The sequence below is a fragment of the Notamacropus eugenii genome, chromosome 5 (genome assembly GCF_028372415.1).
Source record: "Notamacropus eugenii isolate mMacEug1 chromosome 5, mMacEug1.pri_v2, whole genome shotgun sequence".
NCBI lineage: Eukaryota > Metazoa > Chordata > Mammalia > Diprotodontia > Macropodidae > Notamacropus > Notamacropus eugenii.
In genome coordinates, this window is record NC_092876.1 from 461,477,721 (window position 1) to 461,497,659 (window position 19,939).

Below are 19,939 nucleotides of genomic sequence, written 5' to 3' on the forward strand. Positions count from 1 at the left end.
GAAAGATTTATCTTCTTAATATATGGATCTGATCATCTTATATTGCTGTCCAAAAACTGTCCATGGGTTTCTGGTGTTTTTTTAAAAATTGGATAAAGTCTAAATTCTTTAGGCCAGCATTCAGACTTTGGCACAATTTTGTTTTAACCTGTCTTTCCAACCTTATCTCTCAAGAGGTGCATTTGTAATACTCCCTCCAACATTCACTAGGAGTGACTGTCCCCGGTTAAATGACCTTCACTTTCATCATCTGTTAAATGGAGACAATAACTGCGCCTACCTCACAGAGTTGTGGAGAGGATCAAGTAAGCTAATATATGCCTCGTGCTTTGTAAGCCTTAAGGTGGCATGTTATTGTTACTCTCACTACATGTATCTGGTGCTTCAGCCAAACTGGATTAGTCAACTGAACATGTTTTACATTTCCTATCTAACTCCACTTTTGTCTCTGACTATGGAAAGACATCTTTCCAGACCCAGTTCAAATCTCACCTTCTAACAAAGCCTTACCTGATCTATGTCATTGCAAGTGAATCCTCCCTTCTTCTTCATTCTGATGTAAAATCAAAAGCAATTCACTCAGCAACTGTTTATTAATTATCTGAGGTGGCCAGATGACTGCCTGAATGGAGGCCAGCTCCCCAGCTCCCCCATATATCTACTCCAGCAAAACCCCCAAAGAAGCCTTGTATTTACAATCATAAGTGTGCAGTGGGGCTGTTGGCAGCCCCTGACCAGCAGCAGCCAGTGAGGGTGGGGGACACAAGTTCAGATAAGACTCAGAGCAGTAGCACTCTGTCCTGAGAAGCTAGAGTGGGACCTGAAGACCAAACACTATAAAATTCAAAGATTGGGGACACTTATTTGAGGCTAACCTGGAGAAGGAGGGTAAGTCTGGAGGAACTAGATAGAAAGCATTCAGGGCTAATCACCCTACCTAAAGGCACTTGGGGGTAGGATGGAATCTGGCCCTGGGACAAAGCTCCAATTCAGAAACTGAAGCTAGAGAGATATGTAAGCCAAAGAAGATCCTAATCAGTATGATAAATATAGATCCAGAGATCCTCCCCGAAACAACCTAGGGAGTAATTCTCTATCTATCACAAGTAGAGAATCAAAGGAAATTAGTGCATTTTGTATGATGACTACATGAATATGTAGAAGATAAGAAGCAACAGCAAACCAATGAAATAAAAGCTTATTGAGAAAAAAACTTGGAAGGAGAATAAAGTGCTTAGAAGATAAACTAGCAAAACTTACCCAACTATCAGACTCTAAAAATTAGAAAAGCTAACATAGAAATCAATGACTGAAGCAGACAGCAGGAAATATTAGAACAAAATCAAAGGATTGAAAAAAAGAGAAAGAAATAGAAGATAATCTGACTTTAAAAACTGAGCTGGAGAACATATCAAGAAGAGATTATTTAAGAATCATTGTACTCCCTGAAAACTATAATTTAAAAAAAATTCTGGATACTGTATTTCAAGCATTTCTAAATGAAAACTTTCCAACTCTTTTAGAACCAGTGGGCAGAGTGAAGAAAGAACCCAGGGGTCATCTGAAAGAAATCTTAAAAGGAAAAGTCCCAGGAACTGCCTAGCCAAAATCTAGACCACTCATATAAAAAAAATAGTACTAGTATTTAGAAAGGAGTTCACATACTAAGGAACTCTAACCAGGATCAAACAACATGGAGTAGTTTCTAAAAAAAAAAAAAAAAAGAGTGAGAGGAGTTGTACAATACTGTGCTACAAAACAAAATATGTAGGCTTGTAGCACAATTTTATTTGCTCTTCAAAGCTGAGTAAAATTCTGTAGGGGAAAAAATGTGGACCTTAATGGAGAGAGAACTTATAAGTATTTCTGAGGAAGATCCAAATAGAAAATTTGAAATGCAAACTCAAGAGTTAAGAAAAACCTAGAAAGGTAAATTTATCTGAGCCATTGGAAAATGTATGATGACATTATGCTAACATTTTTAATAGGATGAAAAGAAATGACTATCTTTTCAGCACCTTAACTGTCTTTACGGTGGGAGTTAAATAAGATGAAGAGAGGACAGAAGATTCATTCTGTTCTAAAGGTTTTAAGAGAAGAGAGAGTAAGAAGTCCCACACATATAGAAAGGAGAAATAAGGAGCTGAAACTTGACATTTCTAATGATTGTGGAGTGTGACAAGAAGCATGTACAAATATGTAGGAAAGGGTACAGGGAAGGGACATCAGATGAACTTCATTCTTATCTGAACTGGATAAAGAAGTGTTGATCACAAACACATTTTAGTGTAGAAATAGACTAGATTCAACAGGGGAACAGTCAGAAATAGGGAAAGGGGAGGTTAAGAGAGAAAATAATTGGGGAGAGAAGAGTCAGAAGCAAAACAAACTTCCTGATTCTGAACGGGGAGGGAGGTTTAAGGAAGAAAAAGTCAACCAAAGGGCTGGAATCTACAGAGGGAGGTACCTTGGCTGCGGAATAACTGAACAAATTGTGGTATATGAATGTAATGGAATGCTATTGTGCCATATAAAGTGAGGGTAGAGATGATGTCAAAGAATCCTGGATACTATGAACTGATGCAGAGTGAAGTGAGCAGAACCAGGAGAACAACTGAAATGATGATAACATTGTAATGAAAGACAGCTCTGAAGGACTTAAGATTTAATTGATCTTAATACCAGCAATGGCTGCCAGTATTCCAGAAGATCTACCATGATTGCTGTGTTCATCCTTCCTTTTGGAAGAAGACCATGACATCAGAGCAATGATGACATGACTTGCACTTGACTTTGTTTTGAGTATGTTATCCACTTCTGACCAGAGAAGTGATGGACTCAAGGTTCAGAAAGAGACCTGCATTTTTGGACATGGCTGTTGTCTGGATTCATTTTATTTGGCTATGCTTATTTGTTAACAAGTTTTTTTCCATTAACTTTTTAATTTTTAATTAGGGACTTTTGGAGGAAGAGGAGATTAGCAAAAGTGATGTTAAAAAAAGAGGATTATTGAAACCTTTCTAAAAATGACCAAAAGAGAACAAAAAGAAACTCAGAAAGATGCATAGGCAAGAAGGAAAATTTGGAAATGATTTATGAAATATATATATACAGTTTTTTTTTGGTGTTTACATTCAGAATAAAATTTTCTTTTTCAAATATAGTGTGTAAAGCATTGAGCATGCAAAGATGAAGAATGAACCTTCCTTTTCAGAACTTAAAATTTAAGTATGGGGATATGACTTATACACAGATTTATTATGATAGAATTAGAATGTGATAAGGTCATGGGAGATATGAAACAGAGTCATATTGTCCAGTGGAGGAAGAAGGAATTCTGTATTGAGCTGGTTGGCATCTGAAAATCTTCATATCAAACATAGTACCAGAGCTAGAATAGAAAAGAAATGAATGAATTAGATGGAGATGTGGAAGAGTTCATTCCAGGAATGGGATGTACACAAATGCAAGGAGGTAAAAAAAGGCAGAATGAGATAAAAGAATAGCTTGTAGTACAATCTGAATAGAAAACTCAATGGAAAGAGCACAGAATTTGGAATCCAATGATCTGGGTTGGAATCTTATCTCTGCTACTTACAACCCTCGTGACTTTTGGCAAATCACATAATCCTTTTTGTACCTCAGTTTACTCATTTGTGAAACGAGGGAATTGGGTTAGATAACCCCTTCTATCTTCACTTTTATGGTCTTTATGATACTAAAATAGAGTCCATGAAGGGAGGTAGTGTGAAGTAATGGGACAGGTATTTTGAAGCCAGATTATAGCAGACCTCCATAGCCAAGCTGAGAGCTTTGGATTTTATCAGATGATGGGAAGTTACTGCAGGGTTCTGAGGAGGAAAATAACATGATCAGACCTATGCATAATAGCAGCTTGTATTTCTTATATGCATGTTTCATTTTACTTTAAAGAATGGGATTTCTGCCCTTAGCTTATCTTCTATTAGATGGTTGATGTTTTGAGAACAGAGACTGTGTCTTTAAGCCTAGTTTTTTTTTTTGCATAGGGTAGATAAATATTTAATTGGTATTGTTAAATAAATGAATGAAGGAGCAATTTTTAAGCACCTACCATATGCAGAGCATATACAGAGTGTATACAAAGCATGTTGGGGATGCAAGTAGAATACAAATAGAAACAGAAAAGGAAGGTAGGATTGCTGTCTTTTGTCTTAATGATGGGAGACTAACACACATGACAGGAAACTAGATGATGCTGCCTATTTACTGGCAGAGTGCTGGCCTGGAGTCAGGCAGATTCATCTTCCTTAGTTCAAATCTGGCCTCACATGCTTACTGGCTGTGTGACTCTGGGCGAGCCACTTAACCATGTTTGCCTCAGTTTCCTCATCTCTAAATTAGCTAGAGAAGGAAATGACAAACCACTCTAGAATCTTTGCCAAGAAAACTCCCAAACGGGGCCATTTTGAGAGTCAGACACAACTTAACCAATTGAACAACGTTTCACAGAAAATTTCAGGTGTAAATCAGATGAGAAGGCCCAGTGGTTCTTAGGCAAAGCAGATGGTAAAATATCTTCTTTAAAGCCATTTCCATTGTTAAATCCATATGTGTTCCTGATTATGCTAGGATGATGAAAATTTATTATTGGTCTTTGTTACCTTTAAATGTCCAATGTCTTAATATGAACCAAGAAACAACAGCTAAACTTTTGAAGAGTTTTTTCAAGGTCTTATTAAACTTTTAAGTTTGTTATATCAGTGAGAGCTTTTAGTATCAGAGGACTTGAGAGCTTTAAGGAACCTAAAGTCATCTAGTCTGGTGTAGTAAACTCAAGTAGAAATGGGGGCCACTAACCATACATAAAGATCCCTGCGGACCTCGTAGTGACTTTTTGTTGTTGTTTAGTTGTTTCAGTCTTATATGACTTTTTGTGACCCCATTTGGGGTTTTCTTGGCAAAGCTACTCTAGTGGTTTGCCATTTATCCAGCTCATTTTATAGAAACTGAGGCAAGCAGGTTAAAGTTAAAGCTAGTAAATGATGGAGACCAAACTTGAACCCGCAAAGATGAGTCTTCCTGACTTTAGACCCAGTGCTCTATCCATTGTGCCACATAGTGACTTGAAAACCACATATTAATATTATCTGTTTTATTGTATTTTTATTTGTTTTGTTGCCCAATTGCATTTTGATACTGGGCATATTATGGGACTCCCTGCAGCAGCACATTTGACACCTCTGATGTAGTCTGTAACCTTCATTTTGTAGATGAGTCCCAGAAAGGTTAAATACTTTGTCTAGGTTAGGATCATATGGGCAGTAAATAGAGAAGTCAAGACTTGAACCCATGGCTTCTGACCCCAAATCCAGTGCTTTTTTGGATCATATTTTACTTTATAGGGTTGTGATGAGCAAAATAATGTACTGTATAATTGTGAGGTGGACTTTTTTCCTCTTGGATGACCAGCCAGTTTAGATCCATCCTGAGTCAGAGTTAGCAGACTCCTATGACACAGTTACAAGACTCATGTTGACATTCTGGTTTGCTCAGAGTAGGTGGCTTACTCAATCAACAAGCATTTATTAAGGACCTCCTAGTGCCAGGCACTATGCTAAGTGTAGGGGATGTAGGCACAAAAGGTATTAAAAAAATGTGTACTTAAAACCTTAAAAAATAACAACAGCCCAACCACAAGTAATGGCTCCCAAGAGTTTGGTAGTGGCAAAATATTCTTCTGACAGGGAAACTCCTGGATCTTCATGGGTCACATGATCCATCTTATTCATCTTTTTTGGTATGGTAATGGTAACGAGTGATACCAGAAATGCTTCCAGAAAGGATAGAGGTGCTGTTTTTCTTTTTTTTTCCTAGGTTCTACCGTGCTAGAGAACAATGGGGAGTTTCAGAGGTCATGCCCTCCCTGGGAGCTTTTTCCTTTTCTTTGGCTTTTGGTGGAGTGTGAAGTACATAATGAAATATGTCTGCAAAAAGAACAAGAGGACCTGTTTCCTTGGATCCCGGGCAGGATTTCAACGTTTGGAAATTATCGAGGGCCTGATCAAAATCTTCATGTCTTTAACTGGTAAATTGGTTATTTCTCAGTTTCCCCCTTTTTTCCATGTAGGAATCCAGATTCAGGATTGGAATTAAGAGAATGGGAACATCTTTCTTTTTTATTTATCAATTTGTCTATCTATTTATTTGTCCATTCATTCATTCATTCATTTTTGATCTGTAAAAGGATCATTTTCTTTTACTTTCTCACTATTGTTGCTGTGGAACCAAACCCTGAGTGACAAATTATAGTTTCTAATTGTTGCAGTTGAGTATGAAAGTTCAGATCATCCCTTCATGATCTGTGAGAACAATTCATTTCCCTTACCCCTCCCTTGTTCCCTCTGGTCCCCTAATTGATACATTTGCAAACTAGGCAAGTCACTTCTAATTTAAGGAAGAGGTGGTAATACGCATTGGAGGATGGATTGTCCTTATGATAGAGCTCCCTACACTGATGAAGTTGCATTTGGGTATAAGGGTAGGGAGGAGACTTTTGGTGCTAAGTAGCTTCACCCATTTTCTGTTGATTCTTATTCTGTTCTACTGAGTTTAGTAGGTGACATTTCTAATAGACATATTCTCCTTTTGTGGGAGCTCACGTCACTTTTCCTCCAACTCATTGTGCCCTGACTGATACACTTTCTGATGAGTCACAGCAACATTGTGAGGGAAGCAGAATCACTTTTTGACTATACTCATCTTGGAGGTGAAGAAGCTATAAAGCCCAGAGAGTGACTTGCTTAAGATCTTAATGTTTATTGTTCTTGGTCACATAACAAAACAAAACAAAACAAAAAAACCCCAAACCAATAATTGAAACGATCTATAAGATTTAGGAACTTTTATTTTGGAAAACAAACCAGTAACATAGATTAGACCATTAGGTAATTTGATTTTTTTTTAAAGGAAGGAAAACCAAATTGCCATTATCATAAATGAAAAGGGCAAATAAAAGGAAAGTAAGAAAATCATGAGAAGCCATTTTGCTCAATTATTTGCTAACAGAATTGATAAATGAAATGGATGATTATCTACAAACATCAAACACCCAGATAAACAAAGCAAGAAATAAAAATCTAAACAACCAAATCTCAAAAAAAATTTGAAAAAGCTCTAAAGGAACCTTTAAAGAAAAAAAAACCCTAGGACTGGATGCATTTACTGGTAATTTTATCAGCTATCCATCAACCATAATCCTAACGTCACAGACATTATTTGCAAAAATAGGAAAAAAAGTCTTGTCAGAATCTTTCTTTAAGACAGCTGTGGTCTTGATACTTAAACCTAAGAGAGAGAAATCAGAGAAAGAAAACCATAGATCACTATCTCTCATGAATGTCAAGGTAAAAATATTTGATGCAATATTGACAAAGAGATTGTAACAATATATTAAAAAGATTATACTATGACTCAGTTGGATTTATGCCAGGAATGCAAAATTAGTTAATTTTAGAAAAACTATCAACATAAAAGTGAAAGACAAGATGGCACAGTAGATAGAGAACTTGCCTTGAAGTCAGAAAAATTTGCAGTTGAATTCCACCTCTGACACATACTTGCTTTGTGATCTTGGGTAAGTCATATACTCTCTTCCTGCTCTAGGTAATTCTTTAAGATTATAAGTTGCAGGAAAGGTGCAGAAAAGTTGACTTGTTATTAGTAGAAGCAATTTCTTCACCCACAAGTTTTGTACAACAATGAAATCAATGGGCCCAGCTGATATCCAAGTCCCTATAAATATCATAGACCATATTAATAACCAAAACAATAAAAATTACATGATTGTATCAGTAGAGTCAGAAAAGACTTTTGATATAATACAAAACCATTTATGTTTAAAGCACATTAAAAAAGTATTGAAATAAAGTGACCATTTAAAAATATAGTAAGTAGTATCCATTTAAAACAAAGAACTAGTATTATCTGTAATGGAGAAACATTAAAACATATTTTAAAAATTAAATTACATATTTTCTTTCAATGAACAAATATCTATTTTCTCTACCTCCCACCTCTGCTCCCCATGGAAAAAAAGAAAAAAATCCTTGTAACAGAAATGCATAGTCAAGAAAAATAAATTCCCATATTCACCATGTCCAAAAGATATAGTTCCTTTTCTGAACCCCAAGTCCTTTGCCTCTTTGTCAGGAGACTCTTAGAAGACTACTTGTTTAGTCTTTGTGCTGATCGGAGTTCTTAAATCTTTCAAAGTTATTTAACTTCACAATTGTTATTACATAAACTGTTCTCTGGTTCTGCTCATTTCACTCTATCAATTCATACAAGTTTTCCCAAGTTGCTACTAGAGACCTTTCCCATAAGATCAAAGTAAAGCCAGAATGTCCACTGTCAACACTATTATTTGATATAGTTCTAGAAATTTTATCTATATGAAAAAGTCATGAAAAAGAAACTGAGATAACAATAATAGATTGAGAGGAAACAAAATGAATACTTTTTATGTATTACTTGCTTCTTTACTTAGAGAGCCCTAGAAATTCAACTAATATTAATTGAAACAATTAATACTTTTAGTTAGGTATAGGATATAAAATTAAATCCAATCAGCTTTTCTACATACTACCAATATAACTTGAAAAGAAGAGAAAGAAAAAAAACTCTGTATAATGTATAAAATATCTTTGAATTCAGCTGCAAAGACTCCTACAGGAATTATATTGATAATAATTATAAAATTCTTTTTACAGAAATATAGACCTAAATAATTAGATATTAATTTCTCCCCATGGTTGTGGGTGCGTTAATATAATAAAAACCTAAATTACCTAAATTGATTACAGATTTATTGCCACATCAAACTCTCAAAGGGTTATTTTGGAAATGTTTACTAGGAAATATAACAAAATTCATTTGGAGAAACCAAAGATCAAGAATATTCAGGGGAATGATGAAAAATTGTGAGAAGGAAGTAGACTTACCAGAACTAAGTTTCAAACTATGAGGTTACTATTTGATGACAGAACACTGCTTAGTACTCATCAAAACTATTTGGTACTGCTTAGAAAATACAGCTGTTAATCAGTGGAAAAGATGAGGTATACTACCTACTGAAGCAAACAAAACCTATTGACCTAGTGTTCAATAAACCCAAAGATACGAGCTACTGGGGTAAGTATCAGTTTGGTGAAAACTTTGGAGAGTAATCCAGCAGTGGTCTGACAGAAATGAGTTTTAAACCAACATTTCACACAATACACCAAGATAAGCTCCAGATAGATATATGACCTAGATGTAAAGGTCACATCCTAAACAAATTAGAAGAAGAAGGGAAAACACTACCTTCTGTATCTATGAGTGAGGTAAGAGTTCATGAACAAATGAAGGATATAGAAGAAAGGATGGGAAGAAGAAAAAGTCAGTGCTTGATAAATGAAAAAAATGAACAAAAAAGACATTTTTATGTGTGGCCAGTGTATAGTCTAGTTTTGTATGACTATACTTATTTTCTGTAAAGAGGGACTTGTGGGAGAGAGTTGGGGTGCAGTGAGGGTCAATGACAATAATGCTAAAAAAAACCCAAAAGAAATACTGTGGATGAATCATTAAAAAATAAGCAAGAGAAAGCTGAAGAAAGTTCACTGGGATACACTGGGCAGTGTTTGAACTATGTTAAATTTGAAATCTGTGGTAAATACCATAGTATACATAGTGGAAATTCACAGCTTTCTTTTGTGCTTTCTTCTGTAGAGAGAAATATTCATATTTGTTGGTATTAGCTTTTAAAAAAAAAACAATGAAAGCACTCCTGAATTCTGTATATAATCTGTATGTAATTGGATTTGTAATCAGATCCAATAGCATCTGGGAAAAAAACCACCTTTTACTTGCATTCATATAATTGGGTGAGTCATTCCTGTTCTTCTATAACTGTCCATACCTGAAGAAATCACTCATGTAACCATACCCTGGCTTCACCTTTTCTCTGGGAGAAGCTACCTTAAAGCAAAGTGCCCAGGAAGATGCCATCAACCTCTATAGGCTAATCTTGCAGGACCAAACTTATTCAGAGATGGCCAACACTATATTGTAATGATTAGTTACCTCTCAGGTTCCTTTCATTTCTAAATCTATGGTCGTATGATTTTACTATAATGACTGATATTTACATGTGTAAATTCTGAAAGCAGTTGTGATTTCATCCATGTAGGAATCCCTTTTACCAATGCAGAACCCAACTTAATAATAACTTAATGGCATGCTTGGGTTAGAATCCCAGCTCTGCCACTTATTGCTATTACTTTTTGCATTGTACCCCACTGCCTTAAGACTTAGAACTACAACATCTTAAATCTGGAGGGGACCTCTACTCTAATGATATCAAGCTCAGATAGAAATGGGGGATACAACCATTCCAAGGATCCTGTGGGTCACATATCCACTTAGAAGACCACATATTAACATTATCTATGTTCTGTTGTACTTTTATTTATTTTGTTAAAGATTTCCCAATTACATTTTATTCTGGTTTGGGCAGCACTCTGCAAATGTGAATTCAGTGGGAGGAAGCCTGTGTGTTTGACATCTTTGCTCTAGTCCAACACTGTAAAGATGAGGAAACAGGCCTAGAGAGACTAAGTGCCTTTCCCAAAGCCAGCGAGGTATATTCTCTTTCATTTTGGAGCATGAGGAAACATGGAGGCATCCTCATTATGACTTTAGAATCAAGAGGGTCTGGAACCACATTATTGACTTTTAGAAATCAGTCTAAAAGCTTTTCCCATCATTTCCCTTGCATGACAATGAAGTGCCTAGAAGGGGAGACACCAGTGAAGAACCACTGTCTTGTTCATCCTAAAGGACAGATCCTATAGAGACAAGATGTGAGACTTGGGATTGGTATCCTCTTATTATAGGTAAGGTCAGATAGGACCTTTAATTTTTTGTTTGTTTGCTTTCATATAGGCATGACAGCAGAACAGTTTCTTCCTGGTGCACCCCACCTGAGCTTATACAACTATGAAGAGAAACACTGGGAGGACCTCATGAGCTGGCAGCACTCGACCATGTATTTCTTCTTTGGACTTTCTGGATTGGTCGATATCTTGTGCTTCACTACCCATGCACTGCCAGTTTCCTTAAGCAAGATGATGCTCTCCAATGCCTTCTTTGTGGAAGGTAAGCCTGAGTGGGTATTTTCCTTCATCTATCACTCATTATTAGGAATTATGTGTGTGTATACAAATATATACATACATATATATGTGTATAGTATATATATCCACACATACAAATACACACATACAATCATACATTAAAGCTGGGAAAGCTCTCAGAAACCATTCAGTCTAACTTCTTAATTTTATAGATGAGGAAATACTTTGCTTTCAAGGAGAGTTATGATTGATTTCCTAGTGCAGTCCTATGAGATAGGGTAGCATTATCTAGTCCTACATTTAGAGCTGGAAAGGGACCATACTTGGGTCTAATGCCCTCTTTTTACCTATGGCCCAGAGGTTAACTTACTTGTACATAGGTAAGAAATACCGAAGCCAAGATTTGAACTCGAGTCTCCTGACTTCCACATTTAGCTTTCTTTCCATCGCTATTGCTTCTTTTTCATTTTTCCATTTTTTTGACACTCTAATGCTATCTTTTCACACTAGTTATTTTTTGATAGGCACATCAGTCATCCAGCAGCCAGCCTCTAGTGAACATCTACTTTGTGCTGAAAGAAAAAGATAGAAATCAAACTTTTCCAGCCCTGGAAGAGCTTCCATTATATCAGGGCATAACAACAACACATATAAATGAATAGAAAATGTCTATACATTGTACACATTTCACATGAGGAGGAGAAGGAGGCTGTAGCTGGAGGAGGAGATGAGGAAACACCTGATGTAGTAGGTGGCTGTGAGCTGAGCTTTGCTGGGAGTTAGGGATTCTAAGAGGCCCAGGTAAGGAGGGAGGGTGGCAGAGGCTTGGGAGTGGGGGTGGGCGGGCACCCTGAACAAATACTTGGAGATAGTAATGGAATGCCGCGTGTGCAACAGGAGTTCAGTTTCAGCCCTTCTTTGTAACAATGACAATTAAGCTAAACCAGTCAACTCAGTCACCATATGTGACGACATGGGAAGTGTTCTGTACCTATAAACTTCGATCTTTCTACAAAGAGGAGGAAAATCTTTCTTTTTTTATTATCTGTTGTCCTAGATCAGTATTGGGACATTGTAGTTAATCAGCATTTGGCTACCTTTTTCAGTATTCATTGTGTATATTATTCTTCTGTTTGGTATTCAAAGCCCTTCATAACCTAACCCTACCTTTCCAGTCTTCTTATGCTTTACTCCCTATCATGTCCTCTTTGAGCCAGTGACATCGGCCTCCCAATTGTTCCAGGAACAAGACCCTCATCTCTTGGCTCCAGACATTCTCTCTGGCTGTCCCCTATGCCTGGAATGCTCTCCCTCCTCATCTCTGGCTCCTGGCTTTTCTGGCTTCCTTTAAGTTCCAACTAAAATCCCACCTTCTACAGGGAACCTTCCCCTCTTAATTCCAGTGTCTGCCTTCTGTTTAATTATTTCCTATGTATTTTGGGTAGCTAGGTGGCTCAGCGGATGGAGTAATGGGCCTGGAGTCAGGAAGACTCATGTTTGTGAATTCAAATCCAGCCTCAGATACTTACTAACTATGTGACCCTGGGCAAGTCCCTTAACCTTGTTTGTCTCAGGTTCTCATCTGTACAATGATCTGGAGAAGGAAATGGCAAACCTCTTTAGTATTTTGGCCAAGAAAGCCCCAAATGGGGTCACAAGGAGTTGGATGTGATGGATGTGACTGAACAACATTTATCCTGGATTTAGCTTGCTTTGTAAATACTTGTTTTCAAGTCCCCCCATTAGATTGTGAGCTCCTTGAGGACAGGGGCTGTCTTTTCTCTCTTTTGTTTTTGTATCTCCAATGCTTGGCATAGTGCCAGTCACATGGTAGAAGTTCAATAAATGTTTTACTGGTTGATTACTTTGCCTCAGATCAGTCCATAAGACTATGGATTTAGAGCTGGAAGACACCTCAGGGGCTGTTTCCTCCAGTCTTCTTGTTTTATGAGATCCTGAAGCCTTAGGGAAGTTGAGTGACTTGCCCAAGGCCACACAAGTTATTTAAGACGGTTTTGTACCCATTTCCTGACTGACTCCAGCAACGCTCTTTTCACTGAACCATGCCACCTCCCAGGTTCATGCAAGCCCTCCTAGGTTATCCCTTCAGTTCATTATCATCTATGGCACAAGGCCAATCACCTATGACCCTTGCATTCATATGTCACCAATTTTTTTTGTCATTCCCTTATTTATAGACACCTACATTATTTCCAATTTTGGATACTTCAAAAAGCTAAAACAAACCACCCCTGGGAATATTTTTGTACACATAGGACCTTTCCTCCTCCTCCTCCTCCTCCTGCTCCTTCTTCCTCACCTTGAGATACATGTCCTAGCAGTGAGGTCATTGAGGGTATGGACAATAGAGTGATTTTTCTCTCATGATTCTAACTCTTTTTCCAGAAAGGTTGAACAGATCCATGTATCCACCTCACCATTTAACCTTACAGTGTAGTGGCATAGTTTTAATGCCTATTAGGCTAGAGAATTAGTGTAGCAGCCTTGTATATATCCATTGCTGTGCTGCCATGTTAAGATAAGGTTGACTGGTTTCTTAAAGTTTCAGTCAGGGAAGATGAAGCACTCAGAGATCGTACTGAAAAAGATTTAGTTTGGTAAAGGGCTGTTGTCTGAATGTCACCTTCCCTGAATTCTGAGAGATTCAGCACTAGGTTAGTGATCAAGTGATAAACTTTTGTGGGCACAACAGCCCAGAAAACACTGGGAGAGGGAGCACCCCCACTAAGGAGCAAATTGTGATCATTGAAAGTATGGAAATGTTTCAGCCTTTAGGAGAACCATAAAAACTCTGTAATTCCCTTTCTTTGAGAAGCACCTGAAGTAGATGTGCCTGCAAGGCGGGGACCCAGTCTTATTTATCTGGGGATTCCTCCGTCACCAAACATAGTCCTCTTCAGCTGCTGGTGGTTTGTTTGCTAACTGCCCTGATACTGTCCTTATATCCATTTTTGGAGGTAAACACTAAGATGAAAACTAGCAGATCAGTGGTCACCACTCATAGCGTCAGAGCTAGAAGGCACCTCCTCCCGGTGTGGGCACTGGTCTTTTTTCGCCTACTGGGCCTTGGAACTTTTCTTTGATCCTGGTTGTTGGAACTTAAGTTTTCTTCCATTATTGTATATATGAAAAGATAAAGAATTTTCTTTTCTAGACAGTTTTTTTTTTTTAAGTAAAGGGAGTCAAAGTCAGCATTACTTGAAACTAAAGTGGTCAATTGACAATTTCTTCGTGAGGCAAGGTGGCAAAAAGGATGAAAAGGGGAGCCCTGTTAGATTGTGAAACATTCCGAATGAATGGAGGTGGTCATGGACTGTGATGATAACACACCAAGGTTGGATGGTGCCTGTGGGAAGTCAAGCTTTAGAATACTTAGGGATAAGCCCTGGAAAGCCCTAGCTCAGGTACAGAACATTTCAGGGATGCGCTATTCCTACCATCTGACAATATTCAAATCTGCAAATGTGTATACATTTGCATGAGGTGGAGTGTGTGTGTGTGTGTGTGTGTGTGTGTGTGTGTGTGTGTGTGTGTGACAGACAGGCTTAATAGCAAGAACAATAATGATCGTAATAGCAAGTAGCATTTATAAGAGCTCTTTGAAGTTTGCAAAGTACTTTGCACATGAGACTTGATTCTCGCAGCCATCCTGTGAGGTAAGATCAAGCTGTCTCTCTGTCTCTCTGTGTCACACACACACACACACACACACACACACACACACACACACTTACCTACCTCTTAGTGGCAAAGCCCTAAATTCACCTTTGGCTTCAGTTCAAGTAAAACCCATCTTTCTTTCATCCATCAGGTTTTGTCTTTTACTTCCACACTCATGGTCGGGCCATGCTGGACATATACGTACATCAGCTGCTTTTCCTGTCCGTCATGGGTGCGGCGATCTGCATATTCATGGAATTCTTTTTCAGGAGCAACATAGTTTTAGAGCTCCTCAGGTCCAGCTTTGTGTTGCTTCAAGGCAGCTGGTTTTGGCAGGTAAGCAGATGTGTCCACATTTGGATGTCCCGAATGCACAGAGAAGAGAACTTTGTAGGGATTGGCCAAGAAGTAGCCCCTTTCTGGGACTTTACGTTGGAAAGCAGTTCGTATCCTCAAGGAACTGGCAGGCTAATGGGATGCTAAGAGTCCAGGTCAAGGATTATCTGTCTGTAGTCTGAAGACCAGCCTAGCTAATTTTAGGAAAAGCTTCTCACCAGACGGATTATGGGGTGACAAGTTTTTCAGCTAGAGAAACTTAAAAAAGGATTGATTTCTGTTTTTATATTGTCTTCATTTCAGAATTTCTCTCTCCCCACTCTGCTATCCTGCAAGCCATTCTTATAACGAATTTTTAAAAAGTAGTTCAGAAAATGAACCAGCAAATCAATTGAGTCTTACAATTATATAATATTCCCTACCCTGAGTCCCTCACCTTTATAAAGGGGACCTCTTGAAGAGAGTCTACTAAGTTGGAGCGGAATTAAGATTTGTGTACGTAGAGTGAGTATACACACTGACAAGATTGCAGATGATGAAAGTTTGCAGATATAATAAAGATCATATTAATGACTAATATACCTACACATCAACTTAGGGAGGTGCAAAATAATAGGTAGATCAGGACTAATTAGGGAAGAATTCCTGGAGTACATTCAATTTGCAATGATGACTGATAAGGGCAGAAAGATGATGAGAAAAGTCAACTCACTGAACTTTAAGGTCTAGTTAAAAGTTTTAATTTAATAAGCAATAATAAATGATAATTTCATAAACAATGAGCAGTTATGGAGACTCTGGGAGGAGGTAGGTGGCACCATTAAGGCAATAGGAAAGATGTGATACTTTGGACAGAAAGGAGTGTTGATTGACAGGCTGAGGAAGTAGGGACTGGTGAGAAAAATGCCAGATATGGAGCTCTTCAGAAGAAGGAAATCAATCGTTCAAATATGTCAGTAGAAAGCATTTATGAAATAAAGACAAAAAACCCATCCCTGCCCTGTTCTCAGTGGAGAAATGTGTGTGTAGAATTACATGCACATTTTATACAAAATAAATACAAGATAATTTTTTGGGGCGTGGCAAGTGGCAGTGGAGTTGAGCTTTGAAGGAAATGTGGGTAGAAAAGGACAAGAAGAGGGCAGGAATGAAGGAGTGATGTCCTAGCTAAGTAGCGTAGTGTATAGAGCACCAGGCTTGGCGTCAGGGAGGCCTGAATTCAAATCCAGCCTCAGACACTTACTTGATGTGTGACTTTGGGTGAATAAGTTAAGTTCTGCCTACCTTAGTTTCCTCAACTACAAAGTGGGGATCATAATAGCACCTACCTCCCAGGGTTGGTGTGAGGATCAAATGAGATGATATTTGTAAAGGACTTAGCACAGCACCCGGCACATTGTAGGTGCTTAATAAGTGCTTATTCTCTCCCCTCCTTCAAATAATTGTGTTGGTGAATTTTTTCAGTTTAATTGGATTTTTTTCAGTGTGTCTGACGGCTAGGAAACTAAGAACAGGAAATTTAGAGATGGAGTGAACAGATATTATATCAATGAAATGATTTAGTTTATAAAAGCGAGAATACTGGACAAATTTAAGGTTTCTGCTCATCCACAAAATCAGATTGAACCCTTTAATGTTTATTATTAGTAAAATGTGATTTGACTTTGGATGTGACCAGAAATTTATTCAGGCCTATTATAGATGTGTTCACTTTTCTTATGATATTCTCCATTCCTTTCAGTGATTTTTATTAACTTTAAAAGGAAATACTTTTATTGAGCCACAGTCTTCTCTTCCTGCCAAAATGGATATAAACCCTGTTTCTTTGGAAATGTAGGGGAGGAGAAACTGCCCCTCTGCCCAATCCAAAAGTGTTTTGTAACTCTGGCCCTTCGTAGGCAAGAGGTAGAAAAGTTTGTTGACTATAAGTAATAGAGTAAGTGTGCTTCCATGTTGGTAGAGGGAGTTTGCTCACCCAGAGTTCCCTGTGCCAATGAAGCCACAGGTCTACCCTTTCCCCTCTCATATATGGATTGTACAGATTATCCTGTTTTCTTCAGCAGTATATAGAGCATAGAATATATACATAATATGGACATTCTCCATTACAGTACTGGCTCCCTGGCAAGGATGGTGTTATGTTTGTTTTGATTTTTTTTTAAGCAATCTCAGCACCTGACCCAGTACCTTTGTTACTTGTTATGTTTGCCATAGTCTTGTTATATTATCTTACACTTGCTAATTGATTGATATGTTTCTTTGGGATAACTCCAGATCTGGCACTTTTTTCCTCATCCTCCATTCCCTCAGTTTTCCCTATATTATCCAAATAAAGCCAAGTTCTAACTGCTTCCTGTATATATTGTATTTTAAGCAAATTTGAAATGATACGTTTGAAATGATCTTTTGGAATAAGACCTGTTTGTGAGTCAGGGCAGCAGAGTATAGTAGAAACCATAAGTGCTATTGTATCGCTTTATATTATATACAAAGTGCTATTAAATAGCTGTATAAATGATAACTATTACTAATCCACTTGTGAATAATTGAGAACTGACTTTAGGACAGTGAATTTGTGTCCATGGTGTTTCTTTCGACAGGAGGGATACAATTTAACCATGTTTTCCTAAAGAAAAACAAAGGAGAACCTTGTATTCTGCTTTCTTGTCGTGAGCATGTCAGTTGAGCTCCCTAGAACGGCACAGGGAAAAAGATGACTTGAACTCTTACTAATCTTCATCTTACTCTTGATTGTAATGACTTGGCTTCCTACAGTCCCATGACTTTGAACTTCTGGACATCTTTAAATAAAGAGAAATGAGAAGGGAATTCTTTTAGAGTTTCTATTATAGCTTTGTACCAGTACTACCACTGTGAGGAAGCATTCACAAGACTCCCATCAACAGATGCATTTAATTTAATTCAATGAACATTGAGGTGCCAAACTAGAATTATAAAGGTGAAAATGAAAAAGCTCCTGCCCTCAAGTAGATTACATTAAGGTCATATTCGTTCATGAGTCTATGTTTCCAGAAACTCTGCCTTTGGACCGAAGAGGAAATCTGAGGTTAATATTCTCAAGCACTAATGCTGTAATTCTTTTAATATTTTCTTTTCCTCTGCAAATGTCTAGACTGGTTTCCTTTTTTACTTGATGGCCAGATCAAATAATAACTTTGAAATATCTGAGGCTTTAAAAAAATAAAACAACCCACTGCACACCAAGGACCAAAGGAAGCATACGCATTTTCAGGAAATGAAAACCTCAACTGCAGCTTTTCCCAAAATCCACCTGGGAGAAAAAATGTTGAGTGCCTGAGAATTTGTTGTTGCTTAGTGGGTAATTTCCCCTTGGGGTGGATGCATATTTTATATCAGAAGCTTTATCTTTAATATATGCCTGCCTTAGTGTCTCTATTTATTAGAGTTCCTTTTTCAGAATTTCCTCAGTATCTAGACTTCACGGTGGTACTTGCAGTCTTCCCAGTCAATGGTGTGCTCACAGACACCTAGGATCAGAAATTTAGAGATTATCTAGGTCAAGTGTTCTTAACTTTTTTGCATGTTCTGATTCCCTCCTCTCTTCCTCTCTACCTTCCACTTTGAATGTCTGGTGATACCAGTGACCCTTTTTTCACAATACCGTTTTAAAATGAATAAAGTAAAATACATGGGACCACAAAGGGACTAATGAATTAGGAGACCGGGTCTCTGAGCAGAGGTATTTTTTGGGGTGGCAGGGTGGAGATTGGGGGAAGGTGTCGATAGGAGGTGGAGATTGTCTGTGAGCTCTTTCTTCCCCTTTCTTCTTCCCACTATTTGACCATATCCATCACCCTCCACAAAATATTCTAGTAGGTCCAGCATCAAATGCTATATGAATGTGCAGGTTTGGGGAAGAATAATTGTTGGTGGCAGACTGGTGTCAATCTGATTCCTTTCCAGCACAAATCTGAGATGCTATATCACATCTTTCCTTGTAGGCCTCCTTCCTCTTTCTTCTTTTACAGAAGATCATATGAGGCAAACTCTCATTTTCCAGATACCAAAGGTCAAACAATTGGTGCTTTTGAGATGGGAGATGTCTAAGTAGATTATTGTCCATCTGTTAACTCTTCTTTTCAACAATTTTGTTTATTTTTCAATTATCAAGCATTTATTTCTCTCCCTTTCATCTTCTCCCCAACCAATGAATAAAAAAAAGAAATAAAGGAGAAGGAAGATACTACCTTTGTATCATACAGGCACAGTCAGGCAAAACAAGTTTCCTCCTTAGTTACATTCAAAAATGTGTTTCTCATTCTGCGTATTAGTCCATCATCTCTCTGTCATGAAGCTGTGTCCTTTATCCTCAGTCCTCTGAAATCATGGTTGATCCTTGTGTTGATCAGTGTTCTGAAGTGTTTCAGAATTATACATTTTCATAATATTGCTGTTGTAATATCAAGTGCTCTCCCTGTTCTGTTCCCTTCGTTTTGCATCAGTTCTTACAATTGTACCCAGGTTTCACTGAAACCGTCTTTGTCTTCATTTCTTATAGCATAAAATTATTTAGCCACTATCCAGCATCTTTTGGCCCTCTTAAAAGAAAGAGCATTTGGTAGCTCTTGGGTAGCAGGGTGACTGTTTTCAGGCCCTAAGCCCAGATTTCCTAGCTCCTCATGTGACATCATGGGAACTGAAGTCATTTGCCTTATGCAATTTCTTCTTCCATCATCAAGATGGGTGGGTTGAGTCATGGGATTGAAGCCTTACAGCAATCCTGC

At 37.8% G+C, this 19,939-nt stretch overlaps 1 protein-coding gene across 4 annotated transcripts in view; it reads left to right on the forward strand.

The window, feature by feature from the left end:
* The window catches only part of TMEM45A (transmembrane protein 45A), a 132,578-nt gene that overhangs the window by 104,519 nt on the left and 8,120 nt on the right, over positions 1-19,939 (forward strand). For all 4 annotated transcript variants that reach the window (XM_072615398.1, XM_072615397.1, XM_072615401.1 and 1 more), the window contains 3 exons: positions 5,857-6,067; positions 10,966-11,178; positions 14,989-15,173. In XM_072615398.1, coding sequence (XP_072471499.1) covers positions 5,878-6,067; positions 10,966-11,178; positions 14,989-15,173 — 588 coding nt within the window. In that variant the 5' untranslated portion in view covers positions 5,857-5,877. The remainder of the gene's footprint in view (positions 1-5,856; positions 6,068-10,965; positions 11,179-14,988; positions 15,174-19,939) is intronic.